This window comes from Cricetulus griseus, chromosome 7, assembly GCF_003668045.3.
Source record: "Cricetulus griseus strain 17A/GY chromosome 7, alternate assembly CriGri-PICRH-1.0, whole genome shotgun sequence".
Taxonomy (NCBI): Eukaryota; Metazoa; Chordata; class Mammalia; order Rodentia; family Cricetidae; genus Cricetulus; species Cricetulus griseus.
The window spans coordinates 86,602,095-86,621,334 of record NC_048600.1 but is presented as its reverse complement, the minus strand read 5'-3'; the positions used below and the strand labels follow the sequence as shown (position 1 = coordinate 86,621,334).

General features: G+C 41.0%; 1 protein-coding gene across 1 annotated transcript in view; it reads right to left on the bottom strand.

The window, feature by feature from the left end:
- Zzef1 (zinc finger ZZ-type and EF-hand domain containing 1) overlaps positions 1 to 19,240 on the bottom strand; it is a 115,327-nt gene that overhangs the window by 74,451 nt on the left and 21,636 nt on the right. The window contains 7 exon segments of the mRNA XM_027426815.2: positions 3,428 to 3,526; positions 5,709 to 5,887; positions 6,712 to 6,828; positions 11,935 to 12,145; positions 14,126 to 14,325; positions 15,047 to 15,218; positions 16,639 to 16,833. Coding sequence (XP_027282616.1) covers positions 3,428 to 3,526; positions 5,709 to 5,887; positions 6,712 to 6,828; positions 11,935 to 12,145; positions 14,126 to 14,325; positions 15,047 to 15,218; positions 16,639 to 16,833 — 1,173 coding nt within the window.

Genomic DNA, 19,240 nt, shown 5'->3' with positions numbered 1-19,240 from the left:
CCTCTTCGGGCAGATATGATTCCCTCCCCCACATCTCCAACCTTGCAAAAAGCCCCAGGGAGTAAGAGCACTAGCTAAGTACCATCCCTGCACACACACACACACACACAGGCTACAATCTCCTTCGATTGGGATTTTAGAACAGAGAAAGAAAACTGCAGGATCAATCATCTTCCTTTTTTTTTTTTTTTTTTTTGTTTTTGAGACAGGGTTTCTCTGTGGCTTTGGAGTCTGTCCTGGAACTAGCTCTTGTAGACCAAGCTGGTCTCGAACTCACAGAGATCCACCTGCCTTTGTCTCCCAAGTGCTGGGATTAAAGTCATGAGCCACCAACGCCCAGTCAATCATCTTCCTGAATCACTCCTAAAGCCATGACTAATGTTTCACTGGACTGACAAAAGACAAGAAGGTTTAGCAGCTGAGAAAAAGATTAGCCAGCTTCTAGAACATTCTGTCAGGAAAGATTATAAAAGACAACGAAATAAGAGGGGGATTACTGAATGTCCTGTCTAACACATTCTGAGTTATCACCAGCTATCATCAGCTTTTTTCTGTCTCTAAGCTATTTTACAATTCTTTAAGTTGAATGTTGAAGGTAATGCAAGTGATTTTTGCCCAAAGAAATAAAAATAAAAGAAATAAAAATTCCATAGAAATATATCTGGTCTTTGTGTGTTTTATGAATTTTCCTTTTTGCTGTTGATAGTAACTTATTAATTCCTTCCTGCATTGAAAAGTCTGATGTGTTTGTTTACAGTTGTTCTGATTGCATTTGGCCTCTCAGCTCACAAAAAGGTCCCCTGCTAGACACAATGTGTAGCAGTGATTAACGCAGGACAAGTAAGTGCTCCCGGGTCCCTGGCCTGCTTCCAACCATTCTCCTGTAAAGTCAGAGCACTGAAATGAAGTTCACGTATTCTCCTCTCTCCCTGTCCCTCTCCCCCTCTTGTCCACCCCCCCCCCCGCCCCGTTGTTGTTTGCTTTGCTTTGATTTTTTGAGACAGGGTTTCTTTGTGTAACAACTTTGGCATCCTGAAACTTGCTATGTAGACCAGGCTGGTATTGAACTCACAGAGATCTGCCTGCCTCTGCCTCCCAAGTGCCGGAATTAAAGGTGAGTGCCACCACCTCCCAGTGAAGTCCAAGTTCTTATTTCATCCTGAATTTAGTAATGTGAACACTCATAGACTAGGTTTCCACAAGACAATGTGAAAAAATGTAACACCAAGACCAAGAAATGAACCCAAAAGAGCCTTTACTAATTCATCACATGATCTGATTTTATTAGGGCTGAGAAGTAGTATAATGGCAAAAACCTATAAATATACACTACTTTACGAGTAATACACCCAGACAATCCTAATCATGCCCAGAGTCCTAGATGAACCTACTTATGGGAATTTATTGTATAAAGATATTTGTTTTCTGGTATTTAGAATCAGGGTTCCTCTGTGTTCTTTCCCTCCCTCCTCTCCCTCCTCTGACAGAGTATGTAGCTATGTAGCCTAGTTGACCTGGAACTCACTATATAAATCAGACTGGCCATAAACTCACAGACATTTGTCAGTCTCTGCTTCCCCACTACTGGGTAGGATTAAAGGTATGCCACCACACTAGGCCAAAATAAATACTTTTAAATTTTAAAATTATTTGCTAATTTACTTTTATGTGTTTGTATGTGTGCCTGAATGTATGCATGTATATAGGTGCTCAGAGAGGCCAGAGAGTATATCAGATTTCCTGGATGTGGAGTTATATAGGTTATCTAAGACCACCTGATATAAGTGATGGGAAGTAAACTCGGGTCCTCTGCAAGAGCAGAAAGTACTCTTAACTGCAAAACCACCTCTCCATCCCCCAAAATAATTTATGTTTTTAAGAAAGAATATATTGTAAAGGCTGAAGTAAACTGCTGTCTTAACTTATACATGCCTGCTGTGGTACATGTACACCTATGTTTACACACTCATACTCACATGTATAAGCACACACACTAAATAAATAACTCTGTGTTTCCTTGTATTGTCATTTAATTTTTTTTTTTTTTTTTTGAGAAAGGCTATCACTATATAGCCTAGGCTGGCCTTGAACATCTGATATTGCTGCCTCAAGCTAAGATTACAGGTATGTACCAACTTGCCTAATCAGTTGTTCCCTACCTGCCACAGATTTGAGGCATCTGTCCCTCCAGCTCCTACTGGCCAGTTATCCTTTAAAGACGTAAACATCAGTGGCAATCACTTTCATTCAGAAGTTAAGGAACATCAGCTGTCTCAAATGTTAGAGCTGTGTGAGGAGTGTCTCGGAGAAGTAGAGGGCTTCTGTCCATGGCCCACACTCCAAACCACAACAAAAACTAGAAAATCTACCTGCCATAGTCCAAATCTAAAAATTCACCCATCCAACGTAAAAAGGGTAGGAAGGGGAGGCGGCTAGTGAAGGATCTAGGTAGAATAAGGAAGTATTCAATCCAGGCAAGGGACAAGGCCAAAAATGTGTCTTTCAGACAAGGGACGCCTGCATAGATTTTCAGACTGAACAGTGCTAAAAACCCACGTTGAAAACCAGGTGGGAAATACTGTAAAGTAAGTGGAGGGTACTGTAAAGCAGGTGGGGGATGCTGTAAAGCTATAAAAGAAATGTGATGGTACACACCTTTAATCCCAGCACCCGGAGGCAAGGCAGGCAGATCTCGTGAGTTCGAGGCCAGCTCTTGGTCTATAGAGTATGTACAAGATAACCAAGGCTACATAGAGAAACCCTGTCTCAGAAAATAAATAAATGAATGAATGAATAAATAAATAAATAAATAAAATGCAGTCACTTTTCTTATTCCAAGAAGAGGAGTCCTAGCTTTTTAAAAACTTCAATTTTGAACAGCCTCAGGCTGTCAAATACTTAATGCTGTTACAGGTCTTTACCCATCTAGACAACAGCTGAACCAGACAAAGAGTACAGATGCCACTGCTTCCAACCTGAGGTGAAGACTAATGTCTTTGGTGACTCATGACTGTAATCTCAGCGTTTAGGAAGCTGAAGCAAAAGGACTCTTGAGTTAAAGGCTAGCCTGGGCTACATAATGAAACCCTGTCTCAAAACAACAACAAAATCTGAATAATATCTAGGGGCAGGACAGATGGCTTTAAATACCAGCACTTGCTCTCTTACAGAGGATTTAGATTCAGTTCCTAGCACCTACATGTGGGCTCACAACCATTCAGAGGGTATCCAGGAGATATGATACCCTCAAACTGGCCCGCTAGGGTACTAGGCAAATGTATGGCATACATACATACACTGAGGCAAAACACTAGTACACATTTTAAAATTTTTATTTTTACACACACACCCAAAGCACCAACATCTGAAAATTTTCAAGGCTGAGTGTGAGTTCACATAGCTGCCTCCTGTGCATACTAGCACTTACCATCCCTTGTCCATGGCTCCACAAGGAGGTTTTCAGGTCCTGACTTATCTTCTTTTCCTTTGACATCGCAAGCCTGAAGAGTCAATTGGAGAGGTTTACCTGACCAAAGAAAAGATAAGGAAAGTTTTAAGCTAGGTCCAAAAAAAAAAAAAAAAAAGGAAAGAAATTTTAAAAAGGCTGCAATGTGGGGCCCATGCCTATCCAGACTGCTGATGCTTACCCGTATAAAAGGCAAAATAGGAGCCAGCAAGATGCTGCCAAATCTGATGACCCAAGTTTGATCCTTAGGGTTCACACAGTGCAAGCTGTTTCTGACTTTCATAGCTGACTTTCTCGTGCTTACACACACGCACAATTTTTAAAAATTGGGGGGGGGAGGTGCTTGCAGATGGCTCAGCAGTTAAGAGTGCATACTGCTCTTCCAGAGAACCTGAGTCCAATTCCCAACACCACATCAGATGGCTCACAACTATCTATAACTAAGCTCTAGGGATGATTGATACTCTTTCTGGATGCTGAGGGTGTCTGCGCTCATGTGCACATACCCAAACAAACACATACTACACTCACATAATTAAAGAATAATAAAAATAAATCTTAAAATATTTTAAACAAAAAAGGTCAAGTAGGGTGGTAATAGACAAAAGTCAATACGACCACTATGTGCTTTTCTGAAACAGAAGTATAACCTATGACTCTGTGTAAGTTTAAGGAGTGGTCTCTAAAAATGTCACTTTTCAGAAAATAAAGCACATAACAATATAAAGATTAATACTATAGATTCAACATATGGAAAGATTCCTAAGATACTGTTTGAAGTAAAAAAATCAGTTTTTTTGGATATGTACTTAAATATGTAATGTTTTAGATCTTCTTTCTTTAAATTATCTGCAGGAGGGTAGTGAGATGGCTCAATGAGTGCAAACCTAAAGAGCTGAAGTCAATCCCTGGAACTCATGAAGGAAGATGAAAACTGACTCCCCAAAGTTGTCCTCTGGCCTCCATTCACGCTCTGTGGCATATGTGCACATCCCCATATCATACAATAAAAATAAATAAATAAATAAATAGATCTAGACAAACATCTGAAAGTTTGAAGACTAAAAAAATCGAATTTTTCTACATTGAACTGAAAAATTGTTTTTAATAATATAGCAAGCTGGATGTGGTGGTGCACACCTTTACTCGCAGGATGCAGGAGGCAGAGGCAAGTGAGTTTGAGGACAGCCTGCCTGGTCTACACATCCAGTTCCAGACCATCAAGAGCTATATAGTGAGACCCCTTCTGTAAATGAAAAAGTAAATAAATAGCAAATCCCCACCAGCTGCTAGAACAGCCCAGAACTAACCACTGTTAGTCATGTGCATTCCCTTCCATATTCTTCATCTCTCCTCTGCTCCCTGTCCCAACAACCCCAACATGAATGGTAAATATTCTTGAGAACACTTCAGCCTCTAGATGCTTCCTCAACTTCCCACCCAGCCATGCCTGTTCCTGGCCCACAGTTTCTCCAGAGACTTTGCTAGTGTGGAGAGAAACTGGATTCATAACACAGTTGTATTATGTTGTACAAACATCATGGCGGGAATATCCCAGTAATGTCTGTAATGCTGAAGAGGATAAGACCAATCACTGAACTTAATGGAAGAAAAGTATGCCACTAGAGGCTGGTATGGCAAATGTATTGTTCCTCACAGCCAGGTTGCAATCACTGTGACCAGCTTTATTGGCACTGGATTGAGATGTATTGAGGATCTCAGCTAGGTCATCAACAAAGTACTGAGATCGGCCTAGGCAGAGAAAGCAATGGCAGGCACACACATGTGCTCCTGAGCAGCTATGTTGTGGATGCAGAGGCAGGCTTCTGAGGAAAAGATCCCTTTGCACCACGTCTCAGTGAGCCCCTCCCTCCAGATGAGAAATACTCTAACTTCCCAAGTCTCTCTACCTATATGATGACACACACCTATACTTCACCAAAGATGGCTGTGCTCAAAATGACTACCAGACCCAAGTCATCGTACTAGAAAATCCAAGAACCATCAGGGGACACTTGGATGTCTTCTGCAAACCTGCCATAAATGACCCATGGACACCCTCTTTCTCCTACCAATTCCAGAGAAAAGCCACAGGATGTGCTCAACCAGGGATCAGGGCTCCACTATTACAACCCAGTCTACACACTATCCAGAAAGACCAAGACAGGCCAAAGGGCACCTGGAAAGGGTATCTTTATGATTTGTCCACTGCTAGCATTTCCATCATGCCCAGGTCATTTACCATATTTCAGGAGCAGGTTCTGCCTGACAGATGCCATGGATGAGATGAGGGATGACGCATCATAGCGTGTGTCCAAGTGGTCAGTGATGGTACACAGAGAGCTCATCACTTTGGCAATACTTCCTCTTGCTAGTGCAAAAGCCAGAAGAGTCAGTTCTACCTCTGGAGTAGAACAGCAGCTACAAAGAACAAGCAAAAAACTTTTCACTTCCTAAATACAAGAAAACCAGACAGCTCAAACCTATGCAGTCAGTCCCTATAAGTAAAATTAACCTGTCATGTATTCTCTAGATGTTTACCAGAAATGTAGTTTCAAAATCCTTAAGATAACCCCAGGAAAAACAGAATCAATCCAAGGGCCAGGAAATCTTCACTTCTGAAACTTCAAAGCAATTTATTAAGCCAAAATAAATGAGCTACTACAGCCAGTCTCCATCAGGACTCCTGGGGATGAGCTGGGCTGGACACAGAGCTAGGGTGCATTACTTGAGAAGCTAGATCTACCCCCTTTATACCTCTTTATACACACCATAATGGAAAGTTAAAGCTATTTACATATCTCGGGATGATTAATGTCCTGAGGGCTTGCTGTGGAGAGTCAATGTCTTCACACCAAGTGTTCCATTCTATAAAATTACCAAGGTACCCTTTCCCAGTTCTATAGGCAACTAGGCTTGTTAGTCCTACATGGAAACAAGCTGACTGAAAGCCACAGGCTGGGAAGAAGAATGGAATGAATTAAGAGGCCTGCATCTTACACTGGTACACATCTCTTCTAAATAAATCAGAGGCCAACTTCCTCTGCACCCCAATTCTTAGAGTCAGGTAATACTGAAGGTTACCAGTGTTAACTGAATTAGGATGAATTATTTCACTTTCTCTTTGGTTACTAAAAACAAATCATTTTTAGTGGAAACATTCTTCCAAACTTTTCTTAAGAACCGAATGATCATATATGCCCTCCACTCACACAAGTTGTTCACCTCAGCACCCTTGATTTTACCTAGTTATTCTTACGAGGAAGCTGTCCACTTCTTCCAGAACATTGGGAGACAGGAAAGTTGAGAAGTCTGTAGATCCTGGTGAGAGGGACAGGGGTGGCATGTGCTGCAGGGCCTTCCTAGAGAAGTAATGTGTGCAATCAGAGCAAAGCCAGACGTGACATTAGACAAAAGCGCACCATCAAATCTTATGCTAAAGAATCTTTTGAGCTAGTAGAGAGTATTGCTGTGAAGAGCCTGGTGCACAATATAAACTGAACTTGTGTCCCTAGGAGTCATATGATAAACAGTTCAGTAGGCTTTCACTTTTTTCCTTTTTTGGAAGAGTTCTATCCCACTGTGTAAAAAACTTCAACTCCCTGGAACTCATGTTAAGTGGTAAGAATAAAAGACAGGCTCATGAAAACTGCCCCCAAGAAAGTGCTGTGTGGGTTTTAGTAGAAAGTTTGCTTTGTACCAGGACCTTAGGATCTACAGTATCTAAAGAAATGTCACAAATTTTATTGATTACTGGGGAGATCAGCACCATCATGTTTCCTGTGCCTGCTGTGGTCTTTTGGCCTTTTCACCTCAATGTTTGTTTTAAATTTATGTAACAGGTGATTACTAGGTGCTAACTGTGCACTGAGTACTCGAGTATACCATGAAACACTTGAAGGTATGCCAGGAATGCACAAAAACATCCTAAACCAAGCATGGTGGCTCACATCAGAATTGTATAGGCAGAAGCAGGAGGATCATAAGTTTGAGGTCAGCTTGGGTTACATGGGGAGGCCTTGTCTCAAACAAAGAAGCCACCTTGAAAATTCTAGAACCGATCAACCTTTATTATTGCTTTCATTTTTATTTTTTGTGCATGAATATATATGCATGTATATGAAAGAGAGAGATTGAGATCTGTCTGTGTTCATATACAAAAAGATCATTTCCTGAGAAGACCAGAGGTGGTGCCAGATGCCCTGGAGCTGGAGTTATTGGTGACTGTGAGCTCCCTGACAGGGTCTTGGGAACTGATCTACAGTCCTCTGTAGGAGCAGCAAGCACTCTTAACCACTAAACCATCTCTCTAGTCCATATATATATATATATATATATATAATATATATATATATATAATTTATTTAGGGTAGAGGGTTTTTATATGTTTGGTTTGTTTTGGGCATTAGACCTAGGGCTTCTTACATGCTAGGCAGAGTATCAGCCCTTTGTTTTTCTTGAGACTGGGTCTTGTTATGTAGCCCAGGCTGGGATTACACTCACTACAAAGCCCAAGCTGGTTTCCAACTCATGGCAATCTTCTTGCCCCAGCCTCATGAGTAGTGGAATTACAGATGTATGGCACCATGCTTGACAATGTCTGCATTTCAAGATACAGACAATACAGCAACTTAACACTATGTCAGCTTCCTCTCTGCTCTGGTTTTCCCTGCCTGCCTGTCAATCATTTGGGGTTGTGCTGGCAACTGTGTTCAGATGCAAGTGTCAATAAAGGCAAAACCACATAGTCATCTATGGGGTTCATTTTCTCTCATACAAGTAAACTCTCACTCTGCCCTAAATACATATTTTAATTATTTCTCCTCAAAGCACAGTTTTTTGTTTTGTAACGCTTTTAGGTAAAAAAAAAATCAGGGGAAGTGAAAGTACTATGTATTAATGGAGCAAAAATATTCTGCAATAAACTAGTACATCATTTAAAAACAAAACAAAACAACAAAAAAAAAAAACCCTAGGGTATGGGGCCAGGTGTAGTGCCCCATGACCTTAATCCCAGCACTCAGGAGGCAGAGGTAGGCAGGTCCCTATGAGTTCAAGGCCAGCCTGATCTACATAGTGAGTTTCAGGACAGTCAGAGCTATGTAGAAAGATCCAGTCTCAAAACAAGCAAACAACAAAAACTAAGATAGAAGGTCTTCCTTTCTCACTTCCTGAAAACCCAGTGCACACTGGTGGAGCTGTGGGTGACAGAGGTGCTGGGGGTGGCCTATACCTGGGTATGGAGCCTGGAGAGTGAGACAGGTATCTACACAAAGGGAAAGACCAGTAATGGAATAAAAATGCCAATCAGAATGAGGAGGGTAGCATGACATTGGACATAGGAACTTGGGGGACAAAAAGGGACCTGGGCAAGGGTGTTCATAGCAGTGGCTCTATTAATGGCACTGGAGCAGGAAGGCTACGTGGTGGTTTTCTGCAAGGGCAGGGGCAAGGAACCCTGGTTGCATAAAAGAAAACTAAGAAAATAAGACAATGCATGGAAAACAACAGGAGCCACTTCTTGCCATCAGAGAAGGAAATGACACCCAGAAACAGAGAACATTAGAATGGATCCCCTGTTGCTGAATTGGAGGTGGAAATACATAAATTTCATTCTTAGTATAGAGATGCAGAAATATAGGTGTGAATATATGTATGTGTCTATCTTTTATTTTGATGTAAATGTGAGTTTTCTGGCTGTGTCTACTGAAAGGATCTGGGAGAAGTAACAACCTTATATAGCAAAGTGCTGAGTTTCAAAGTAACATTCTCCAAAGACCTTTCTTGGACAGTAACAGAGCACAGCCCTGTCTGAAAGAAAAAAAGGGGAAGTAAGGGAACCACTTTGTAATGACAATTCTAAGAACAGTGAGGAGCTAGACAGAAATAAACAGAGATAAAATAAAAAAGGACACACAAATGCAGAGTGAACGGGTTGCCATCAACCAAATCAGAGACTGTGTGAGCATGATAACTGTGGTTAGGGAGGTCTAGAGAGATGGTTCATGGGTTAAAAGCACTTGCTGTTTTTGCCAAGGTGCTGGGTTTGGTTCCTGGCACCAATAACCTGTGGCTTACAACTGCCTACAACTCCAGTTTCAAAGGATCCAAGAATCTCTTCTGGCATTTGTGGGCACTGTGGACATGTTGTATACACATAGACAAACAGGCACACACACACAAAAAAAAACCCAAAATGTTTTAAAAACTGTGGTTAAGGGCAGTGGTGGCCCATGCCTTTATACCCAATACTTGAGAGGCAAAGGCAGGTGGCTCCCTGTGAGTGAGCCTGGTCTACAAAGTAAGTTACAGGACAGCCAGGCTACCCAGAGAAACCTTGTCTTGAAAATTTGAAAGAAAAAAAGCAAGCAAGCAAGCAAGCAAAAAAAAAAAAAAAAAAAAAAAAAAAATTAACTATGAGCCAGTGTATAAAACAGGGATTGTGACTCCTTACTTAATGTAAACAAAAAATTTGATGGGGGTGGGATTTGGCCATAAAGTACCTCCTTATCAAATAATCTATTATAAAGAAAAAATAATTCTAGAGTTGAAAAAAACTGGCAAAGGTCAAAGTTGTCACCAGCAGTTCTAAGAATAGGACAATCTGCAGCTGTGCCACCAGACGGGATGCAATGAGAACACAGTACCACTTCTATGACATTCCTGCTCAAGATACAAAACAGCCAGCCCAGCAGTGGTGGCAAAAGGCTTTTTTATTGTTACAATTTATACCTTAGCAAGTCTATTTCCACATCCCAAAACCTCTTATCTGAAGAGCCCCAAAGAGACAAATGCCAAAGCAATTCCCAGTCACAGGACATCTCAGTTTTCTGAGTCCTACAACCAAGTTTTACATAGGCTTTAAACCTTTAGGAAACTCTCAGGTAATATTTACATACTTCAAAAAGAAGGTACAGGACACAAAAGGCAGATCAAAGCCAGGTGCGAACACTTGGCAATCAAACCAGCTGCAGAGCTCTGTGGGAACTCTCTCTACAGTCAAGATCATTCAAGTCAAGGAAAGACTGAGGAATTGTTCTAGACTCAGGGAAACTAAAGAGATATGACAACCAAATGCAAAATACAACTCAGGACTAGATCCTCCTGCTAAAGGACTTCCTGGGACAACTTGAAAACCCAAATGGGATTTTAGGGTTACACATTTATTAATGTCCTCATTTGGTGGTTTTCACAAAATGTTTATAGGGAACACATTATTAATGTATTTGGGAACAGATTAAAAATTCTTTCATATGGAAGGACAAAATATTCTTTTGATTATTTTTACCAGTTTCTCTAAGTTTAAAAGGGCTAATTAAAAATGATTTTACAGATAGAGGTTCTCTATGTAATCCTGGCTGTCCTGAAAGCAGCTCTGTAGACCAAACTGACCTTCAACTCAGGGATCCACCTGTCTTGGTTTTCCAAGTGCTTGGATTAAATACATGCACCACCACCACCCTTAACCAAGTTTAAAAAAAAAAAATCTTTGTTTTTATTTTTGTGTGCCCATTTATCTGTGTGTACACTATGTGTACATGCCCGGCAATAAAAATGATTTTAAGACAGGACTGAAGTATGGGGGCTGGCCACCCCTTCCCTACAGATTCAGCATTGGCAGAGTGTCACTTGCTGACAAATTGTACTAAACAACACTAATCCTAATCTCAAAAGCAGACAGGAGAATAAATATTAGATGCCTCCTTCACGCCCATACTTGACAGTTATACTAATGCTGCATTTTGTTATTGAACCCACAAGCAATATACTAGCAATTCATTACTAAAAAAAGAACCTTTTCTTAAAAAGCAGGGTCATACGAAGTAGCCCTGTCTGGATAGAACTTGCCATAAAGAGCAGACTCACTTGGAACTCGCAGCAATCCCACCCACACCTCCCCAGTGCTAGGAGGAAGCTGTAGCTTTTGTTCTACATGTTGCTACTTGACTGTGGGAAGCCTTCAACAAGAGAATAAATTAGTTTAGTGTCTTTGAAAATATTTAACTCACTAGTGAAAACAGCTCCCAACATGGTAGTCCCAAGACCTGGGTCCAAACTGACTCATGTCTGCCTGGTTGAGTGACTGGACGCTCACTAGATGCTCACCCTCAAAAGAAGGGTGACTTACAGAAGCACTTCAGTGTCTCCAAGCAAAACAAGAGCTGGCATTTGAAAATGCTCTGTCTCATAGTAAATGTTACAGAAATGAGTAACTGTTCCTGATGCATAAGGAGTGGAGAAGAGACAGCATGGATGACTTCAGGTCAGGGAACTAATGAGCTAATGAAGAAGGACACTGGAGGAACTGTGTCAGCAGAGCAGAAGGTGGAAGTGAAGACACTTCTTCAACCTACAAAGTCAGAACATTAATCAGGGTGGAGCAGAGCCCTGAGGCAGGGTAGTCCGGATGCTCCCTGGAGGCTGAAGAAGAAGCGCACCATGACAGAATGGGAACCAGAGTGACTTACTGAGTATTGTGCAGCACTGTCTGGACAAAGGCAGGATTTGTCTCCATAGAAGCTGTCACCAGAGATGTCAGCAGAGACCAGTACCATATTGCAGAGGCGTCGGAAACTGAGACTCCAGATTTCTTAACTCTCTGAAAGCCAACAGCCCTCAGACCATGAATCCTAGTGTCACACCCATCACTAAGACAACGCTTTATGTTTATCTGGACATCTGTTGAGCACAAACAGCAAGTTCAGCATTAGATTAATGTCTTTAAAGGGTCAACAAATGGTATGATCTCAACTAAAAGCAAAACGAAAAATTGTAAAGATATATTTTAGTAACAGAAGTAAATTATGTGTACAATGGAACTAACATAGAATTAACCTGTCACTGAGAAATCCTAAGAATAAGGTATAAACTTAGGAGTGGTGTATAATAAAACTACTTCAGAACTCTATGAATCTTGAAAGCTACACAGAATTTTATAAATTTCCACACAATGTATAGTTTGAACATTTGTAGAATTATTTCTAGAGTTTGCAGTTTCAGTATCTGATTTATGGACAGTTGTGAGAAGGTCTTTTTAACAACCAAGTCCAAATAGAGGATGCAGACATGCCTCACTTTCAGATGTCACAACTGCTTAGATGGCTGAAGGAGGGAAGATATTTAAAAGGACACAGCTTAGAAGAAAGAGTGCCACAGCCTAAGGCGGAAAGCTTCCACTCTATGAGTGTAACTACTTCTTTGTGTAGGGCTGCTCAGCTCCTTTGAGCAAAGTAAAAGCACGAAAAGAAATGAGATAAGACATGCAGCATGCTGGCTCCCTAAATGAAATAAGGGTAGGAAGAAAAAATCTCAAAACTTTTACTTCCAAAATGCTATGTATCAACAAGTTTATAATACAAAAAATTGGAAACATGTCCAAGAACAAAGGGTAGGATTAGAATTGAGACAGTTTTTCAACTCTTGAAAAAAGGCATCATCACTGTATGTTGTAGAATAATCTTTTTGTATACTGTGAGGATGTCACTTGGATTGGTTTAATAAAAGCTGAACAGCCAATAGCTAGGGGTAGAGAGAATGCTAGGAAGAAGGCAGAGTCACCAGGCATGAGGGATAAGGAACAAGACATGCAGGACAGATAAATGCCACAAGCCACGTGGCATCATGTAGATGAATAAAAATGGGTTAATTTAAGTTAAAAGAGCTAGTGGGGACCTCGGCTGTGGTGGCACATGCCTTTAATCCCAGCATTCAGGAGGCAGTTGTAGGCAGGGGCTGGCAGATCTCTATGAGTTCCAGGCCAGCCTGGTCTACAGAGCTAGTTCCAGAACAGCTAGGGCTGTTAAAGGAAAACCCTGTCTTGAAAAACCAAAAAGAGAAACAGAAAAGGAGAAAAGAAAGAAAGAAAGAAAGAAAGAAAGAAAGAAAGAAAGAAAGAAAGAAAGAAAGAAAGAGCTATTGGGACAAGCCTAAGCATCTGCTTTCATAATTAGTAAGTCTCCATGTCATGATCTGGGAGCTGGCTGTGGGACAGAAAAATCCACCTACAACTATATGAGATGTCAACATTAAAAATACAAAAGATCTGGCCTGATGACATACACCTTTAATCCCAGGACTTGGGAGGCAGTGGCAGGTAGATGTCTCTTAAATTCAAGGACAACCTAGACTACACATAGAGAGTTCCAGGATTACCAGAGTTACATGGTGAGAGCCTATCTCAAAGAACAAAAAACAACAATAAAAATACAAAAGAATGTGAGCAGAATATTATAATCTTTGGGAAATGCTATGTATAGTATATGCAAATACATATAAAATTCTATTCTTTTAATTAAAGAGTGCCTTTTTATGTATGTACATGTATAAAGACACACACACCAATTCATAAACGTAAGAAGTGGTCTGGAAAGAACCATACCAAAGCAGTTGTGACTTGACAACCTCTGTGTAGTTAAGATTTTGGATATGTTTTTGTTTGTCCATAGTTGCTAGTTTTCCAGTAAGAAAATAACAATATACATTTAATTACAAAAAGCTTTATGACCTTTCTATATATTTAGAATTACTTAACAGATAGTGATGCTTTTCCTCTGGGTGTAACAGAAGCAAATCAAATCTCAAGACTTCAGAGGCCTTCTTAAGGCTTACAACAGAATCACTACCATCCCTCCCCTGGCAACCCATTTCCGCTGGACTCACATTGCTGACTGATGTTGGCATTTTCTAGCAGTGTCACATAGCCAGTGACATTGCTGGGGATGTGCACATCTCGTACTTCCTGCAGATCACTGGCACTCCTTCCCACAGCCACTGTCACTTGCTGTGGCATGTAGCTCTGGTCAGTGGCAGCCACTGCAATGGACAGATGCCTAAGCACAACATCTGGCTTCATCTTCAAACTGGAAAACAGAACACAGAAACCACCCATGTTTGCATGGCCCAAGCACTGGTGGGGCCACAAGCCCCATCTCTGGACCTTGCATTTGATATATGTAAAAGTGATTTTTTTTTTTGGAGACAGGGTTTCTCTGCGTAGTTCTAGCTGACCCGGAACTTGCTCGGTAGGATGGGCTGGCCTCAAACTCAGAGATCCACACCTACCTCTGCCTCCTGAGTGCTGGGATTTGACATGCACCACTATCACCTGGCTAAGCTGGATTTCTAAAGGACTAATCTGAGATGCTAGCTATGCATTCAAAAGTTATATGTATGGCATCCCTAAATCTCTTCAAAGTCATCCTGTTAGGTTAATCTTATATTTCCTTTTAAGATATTAGTATAAGTAGGAATGGGCAACCTAAACATTCCAATAAAATCCTTTTACTAGCCAAGAGGCAATTCTAAACTGCATTCAAAAAGCTGAGTATACCCCCTCATTTATAGGTAAGCTAAGAGGAAACAAGGCAGCTGGGTAGTGGTGGTGCACACCTTTAATCCCAGCACTTTGGGAGTTTGAGGCTAGCCTGGTCTACAGAGTGAGTTCCAAGACAGCCAAGGCTACACAGAGAAACCCTGTCTTGAAAAATGGGGAGGGGGAGGGGGTGGGAGATCGGAAACAAGATGAAGATTTTTGTTTGTACCTTGTGGAAGATTTTAAAAAATAAAACATATACTACCCACCGTATCCAGTGTGAGCGGGCACTACCGTCTGACTGCCAGTAGGATGATGTTTCTCCATTTGTCATCCTATAGATGTCTGCAGGGTTGGAGGATGTTTCTATATAAGCATAGCACTTTGTTACTGACTTGAGTTTATCCATTTCTGGGCTTCTGACTAGGTCTCCAGGGCTTTCTGCAGGAAAACACCAGAGCTTAGCTATTTCACAAAGGGAAAAGAAAATGGTCATTTAAAATATCTAATAGACACATGCTTATTACTTTGGCACCAAACCTAACATTCCTTAAAAGACTCCTTCTAAAAACCCATTGGCAATGACTGCCCCACCTTCTCATTGATTACACAATGATGCCAAATCACTGCTATCTTTATAAGTAAAGCCATGCCAAAGGACAAATACTTTGCACTTAATTTCTTTAATTATGCTTTTATTTTTAATCATATTTATCTACTTATTTGAAGTAGGTAAACTTATTTGTGTGTGTGCATGTGTCAGTAATTACCCACATACCAATTATGCAAATGCCACAATGCAGGTGTGGAGGTCAGAGAACAAATTGCTTTTCTCTTTCTACAGGGTGGGTTCTGAGGAAGAAACTCAGGTCATCGATCTTGGTCACAAGTACCTTCAGCTGCTGAGCCATCTTGCTGGCCCAAATGAGGCTTTTGAAGCCACTTATAGTTCTGAGTATTTTCTGGTCCTACCCTCTCCCATTTTCTTCCTGGTTAATAGTCTGGTTTTTTGTTTTGTTTTATTTTGGTGTTTCAAGACAGGTTTTCTTTGTGTAACAGCCCTGTCTGTCCTGGAATTTGCTCTGAAGACTAGGCTGGCCTCAAACTCACAGAAATCCACCTGTCTCTGCCTCCCAAATGCTGGGTTTAAAGGTGTGTGCCACCACTGCCAGCAATGGTCTGTTTTTTAAAAATCAAGTTGTTTACTGTTTATACTTGTGTAGTGTATACATATAAATGCACCTACAACAACTAATATTTACTTGGGTGTTTACTGACATGGACAAAGAGTTAAGTAATTGACCAAGAACAGTTACAAAAAGAAAAAGAAAAAACTCAGCCAAATGGGTCATTAATATGATAGAAAACATATTTTGCTCCTGGGATGTCCATTTTGACTGTTTATATTTTTCTTCTGGGAGAAATCTTAAAGTGTTATACCCTACTAATCTTTTTTTTTCCTTTAATGAGTGATAGTGGGTATATGGAGGTCAGAAAATACATTTTAAGAGTCAGTTCTCACTTTCCACCTTTCTGAGAGGCAAGGTCTCTCTTGTTTCCTCTGTTGCACTAGATACTCGGGCTAGCTAGCCTACAAGTTTCCAGCTGATTCTACTGTCTGTGCTTTCCATCTCAACACTGGGATGCTGAGATATTAGATATGCACCACTGTATCTGGTTTTTATACAAATTCTGGGAACCAAACTCAAGTCATCAGGCAAGGAGGCAGGCAGGCATTCTTAGGCTACAAACTAGTTATGTATTTTCAGAAATACAGACATGAAGAACTGGCTCACCTTATTACTAAACACTACAAGAGATAATGGGAGAATGTTTTCAGGAGACTCTCCCATGAACATACCCTTTTCTTTTTGTACCAGCTGATCCAGAGACTCTTTCAGAACTGAAGATCTCATGGTGCACATGTTATTGCAGTGGTCTAACATTGGGTAGGGAATCACCATGCTAGAGATCCGATTGCGATGCAGGAAGCGCAATATCATTGATGAGTGAGTGCCAAGGCTCTCCTTTGACTCTGAAAATATGTCGATGAAACCTAAAGACATAAAATTCATTTTTGGTGTTTTGGTGAAGCCAACACAATAGTTCCCACAGCCTGTGCCTGTTGCTCCCTCTGAAATGACTAAATTAAAAGTAGCCACTAACTTTACTGAAATTTTGAGGTTCAACTATTTAAAAATATAAATATGTTTTAAAGAAATGAACCAGTGGCAATCTCAAGAACTTATTTTAGGGACTGGAGAAATAGCTTAGCAGATAGAAAAAAATAAAAATTTTAATGATATATTCACTTTTATCTTATATGTATAATCTGCTTGCATGTACATATATATGTACACTGCGTGTATTTCTGGTACCCACAGAGGTCAGAAAAGGGCATTGATCCCTTGGACTTAGTGCTTATGCTAATGTCCTAACAACAACAAAACATCCTCTGCCATTGCCAGTTTCAGGAGGAATTTTTGAGATGTGAGTAAGGTACTTGACATAACTGTCTTACTTGGTTCTCACAATATGTATCATGTGTCCAGGGGTGTTGAAGGTCTAGGAAGTCTTGCTTTACAACAGGGTGGAAATAAAGCTTAGATGACCACAAGAGAGCAAGAAGAAGGCAGGATGGGGAACACTCCTCCATTCCCTCCTCATGCTCTTCCTACCAGGTTAGGTCCTTCCCCCCAGTGTAGGACTCATTTGAAGCCTGCTCTCCCTCTTTTCTTCAGCCTCAACACCTCCTGCTCAGATGCCCACTTGGATGCTCCAAGTGACTTCCCAAATGTCACCTGCCTCTCATGTACCATTATCCCAAGTAATCTTATGAAGACATGACACAGACTACACATCTGCCACTGTTTAGAATCCTTTTCTGGCTCCTTATAACCTATATATAACCTCAAACTGAGGTTACTATAATCCAGGAGCACCAGGTTAAGTGAGGCAAGGATAAACACGGCAGCTTTTCTGGAAGTAGAGACATATTTGTAGATTTGGGGTGTAATTTTTTTTCTCACTTTTTAAATGGCTCATAATGAAAAGTTTACATAATTGTATTATTTGACAAATTTTCTCAAGTTCTAGAGACCTATGTGGACAGCCTCAGAACAAGACACCAGCAGTCACTAGAAACTTGGGTTTAGCAGCAGAATAGATTCATTAGAAGAGAAAAAACTCTGAAGCCACTTTTTGGATAAAGCATTAGGCCAAGAAGAAATTCTGTGTCTAAAGCAGTCAATTTTGGTTATATGCCCTACTCAAACCCCAGAGAGAGCGGATTTCTAACTACTCAAAATCTGGGCAACCCCTACCCACTCCCACATATCCGTGATGCTGCTGAGACTCCATGGATTTGCTCAGAACCTACACCTAACAGCAGACTGCTGCACATGAGCACACCTAACAGCAGACTGCTACACATGACCACATCTAACAGCAGACTGCTGCACTGACCACACACATACACACAGAGAAATTCTGTAATGGAAATGTTTTCAGTCTTAGAAAGGTTCTGCAAAGGAATAATTTCAATGAACTCTATGCATCAACAGTGAGAACAAGTTTCAGTGTAGGAGGACATTTGAGAGGACTAGGAAACTATTCAAAGCCACCACAGAGATGACCTCTCAGCTTTAAAGGCTTGAGACTGTGATGGTTCTTTTATGTTGGATATTATTACATATTTTTGAGTTGAAAGCTTTAAGTCATGAGTGTATACTATGTGAGTACTTCGGGATATGGACTCTGAATCTTTCTCCATCACCCCTTTTCTCCATAAGGTACCCAATGCAGCAGGCATTACTCACTGGTGGACTCCCTTATCTACTTATCTCTCTGAGGCTCAAGGGATAGCTCAGGGTTACAATGCTTGCCTAGCATTTGTGAGGTCCTAGTGTGATCCTCAGAACACTCAAACACATGTTCATAATCTGAGGAATCCAAATAATGCTACCCACGTAATTGTAATGCAAAAGTGGGAGTGACAATAGATACTGTGATATGTTAACTAAATGGAATTCAAAGTTCAGCTTCACTGCCATGACACTAGAAAAACAGTTCTATGTAGAGGCTACCTACTGAAGGAACCGGCTTCCCTTTTGGCAGCCATAATGGTCGAACATGTGCTTCTATGACCTAGACACTAGAAAGTCAGATGCCTGTCTCGTGACAGGGAGCCAATCAGAAGTTACCTGGTGGCGCTATGCTTTACAACCCTGGGTGTGCTTTACGGACAAGCGCACGACAATGACGTAGAGAGCATAGCAACCACCCTGGGAGGGCCTATGAGCCATAACAACCAGTTGACCAATCAACACAGGGCAAGTCCTCCAAGCCTGGAAGCACACCAATCATGAGCCTGTGCGTAAGCCTGTGCGTACCCCTAGACACTCCCCTTACGCTGCCCTATAAGATCTTTTGGGAGCCCGTAGGAGCCGTCTTTTCTAGCCGTC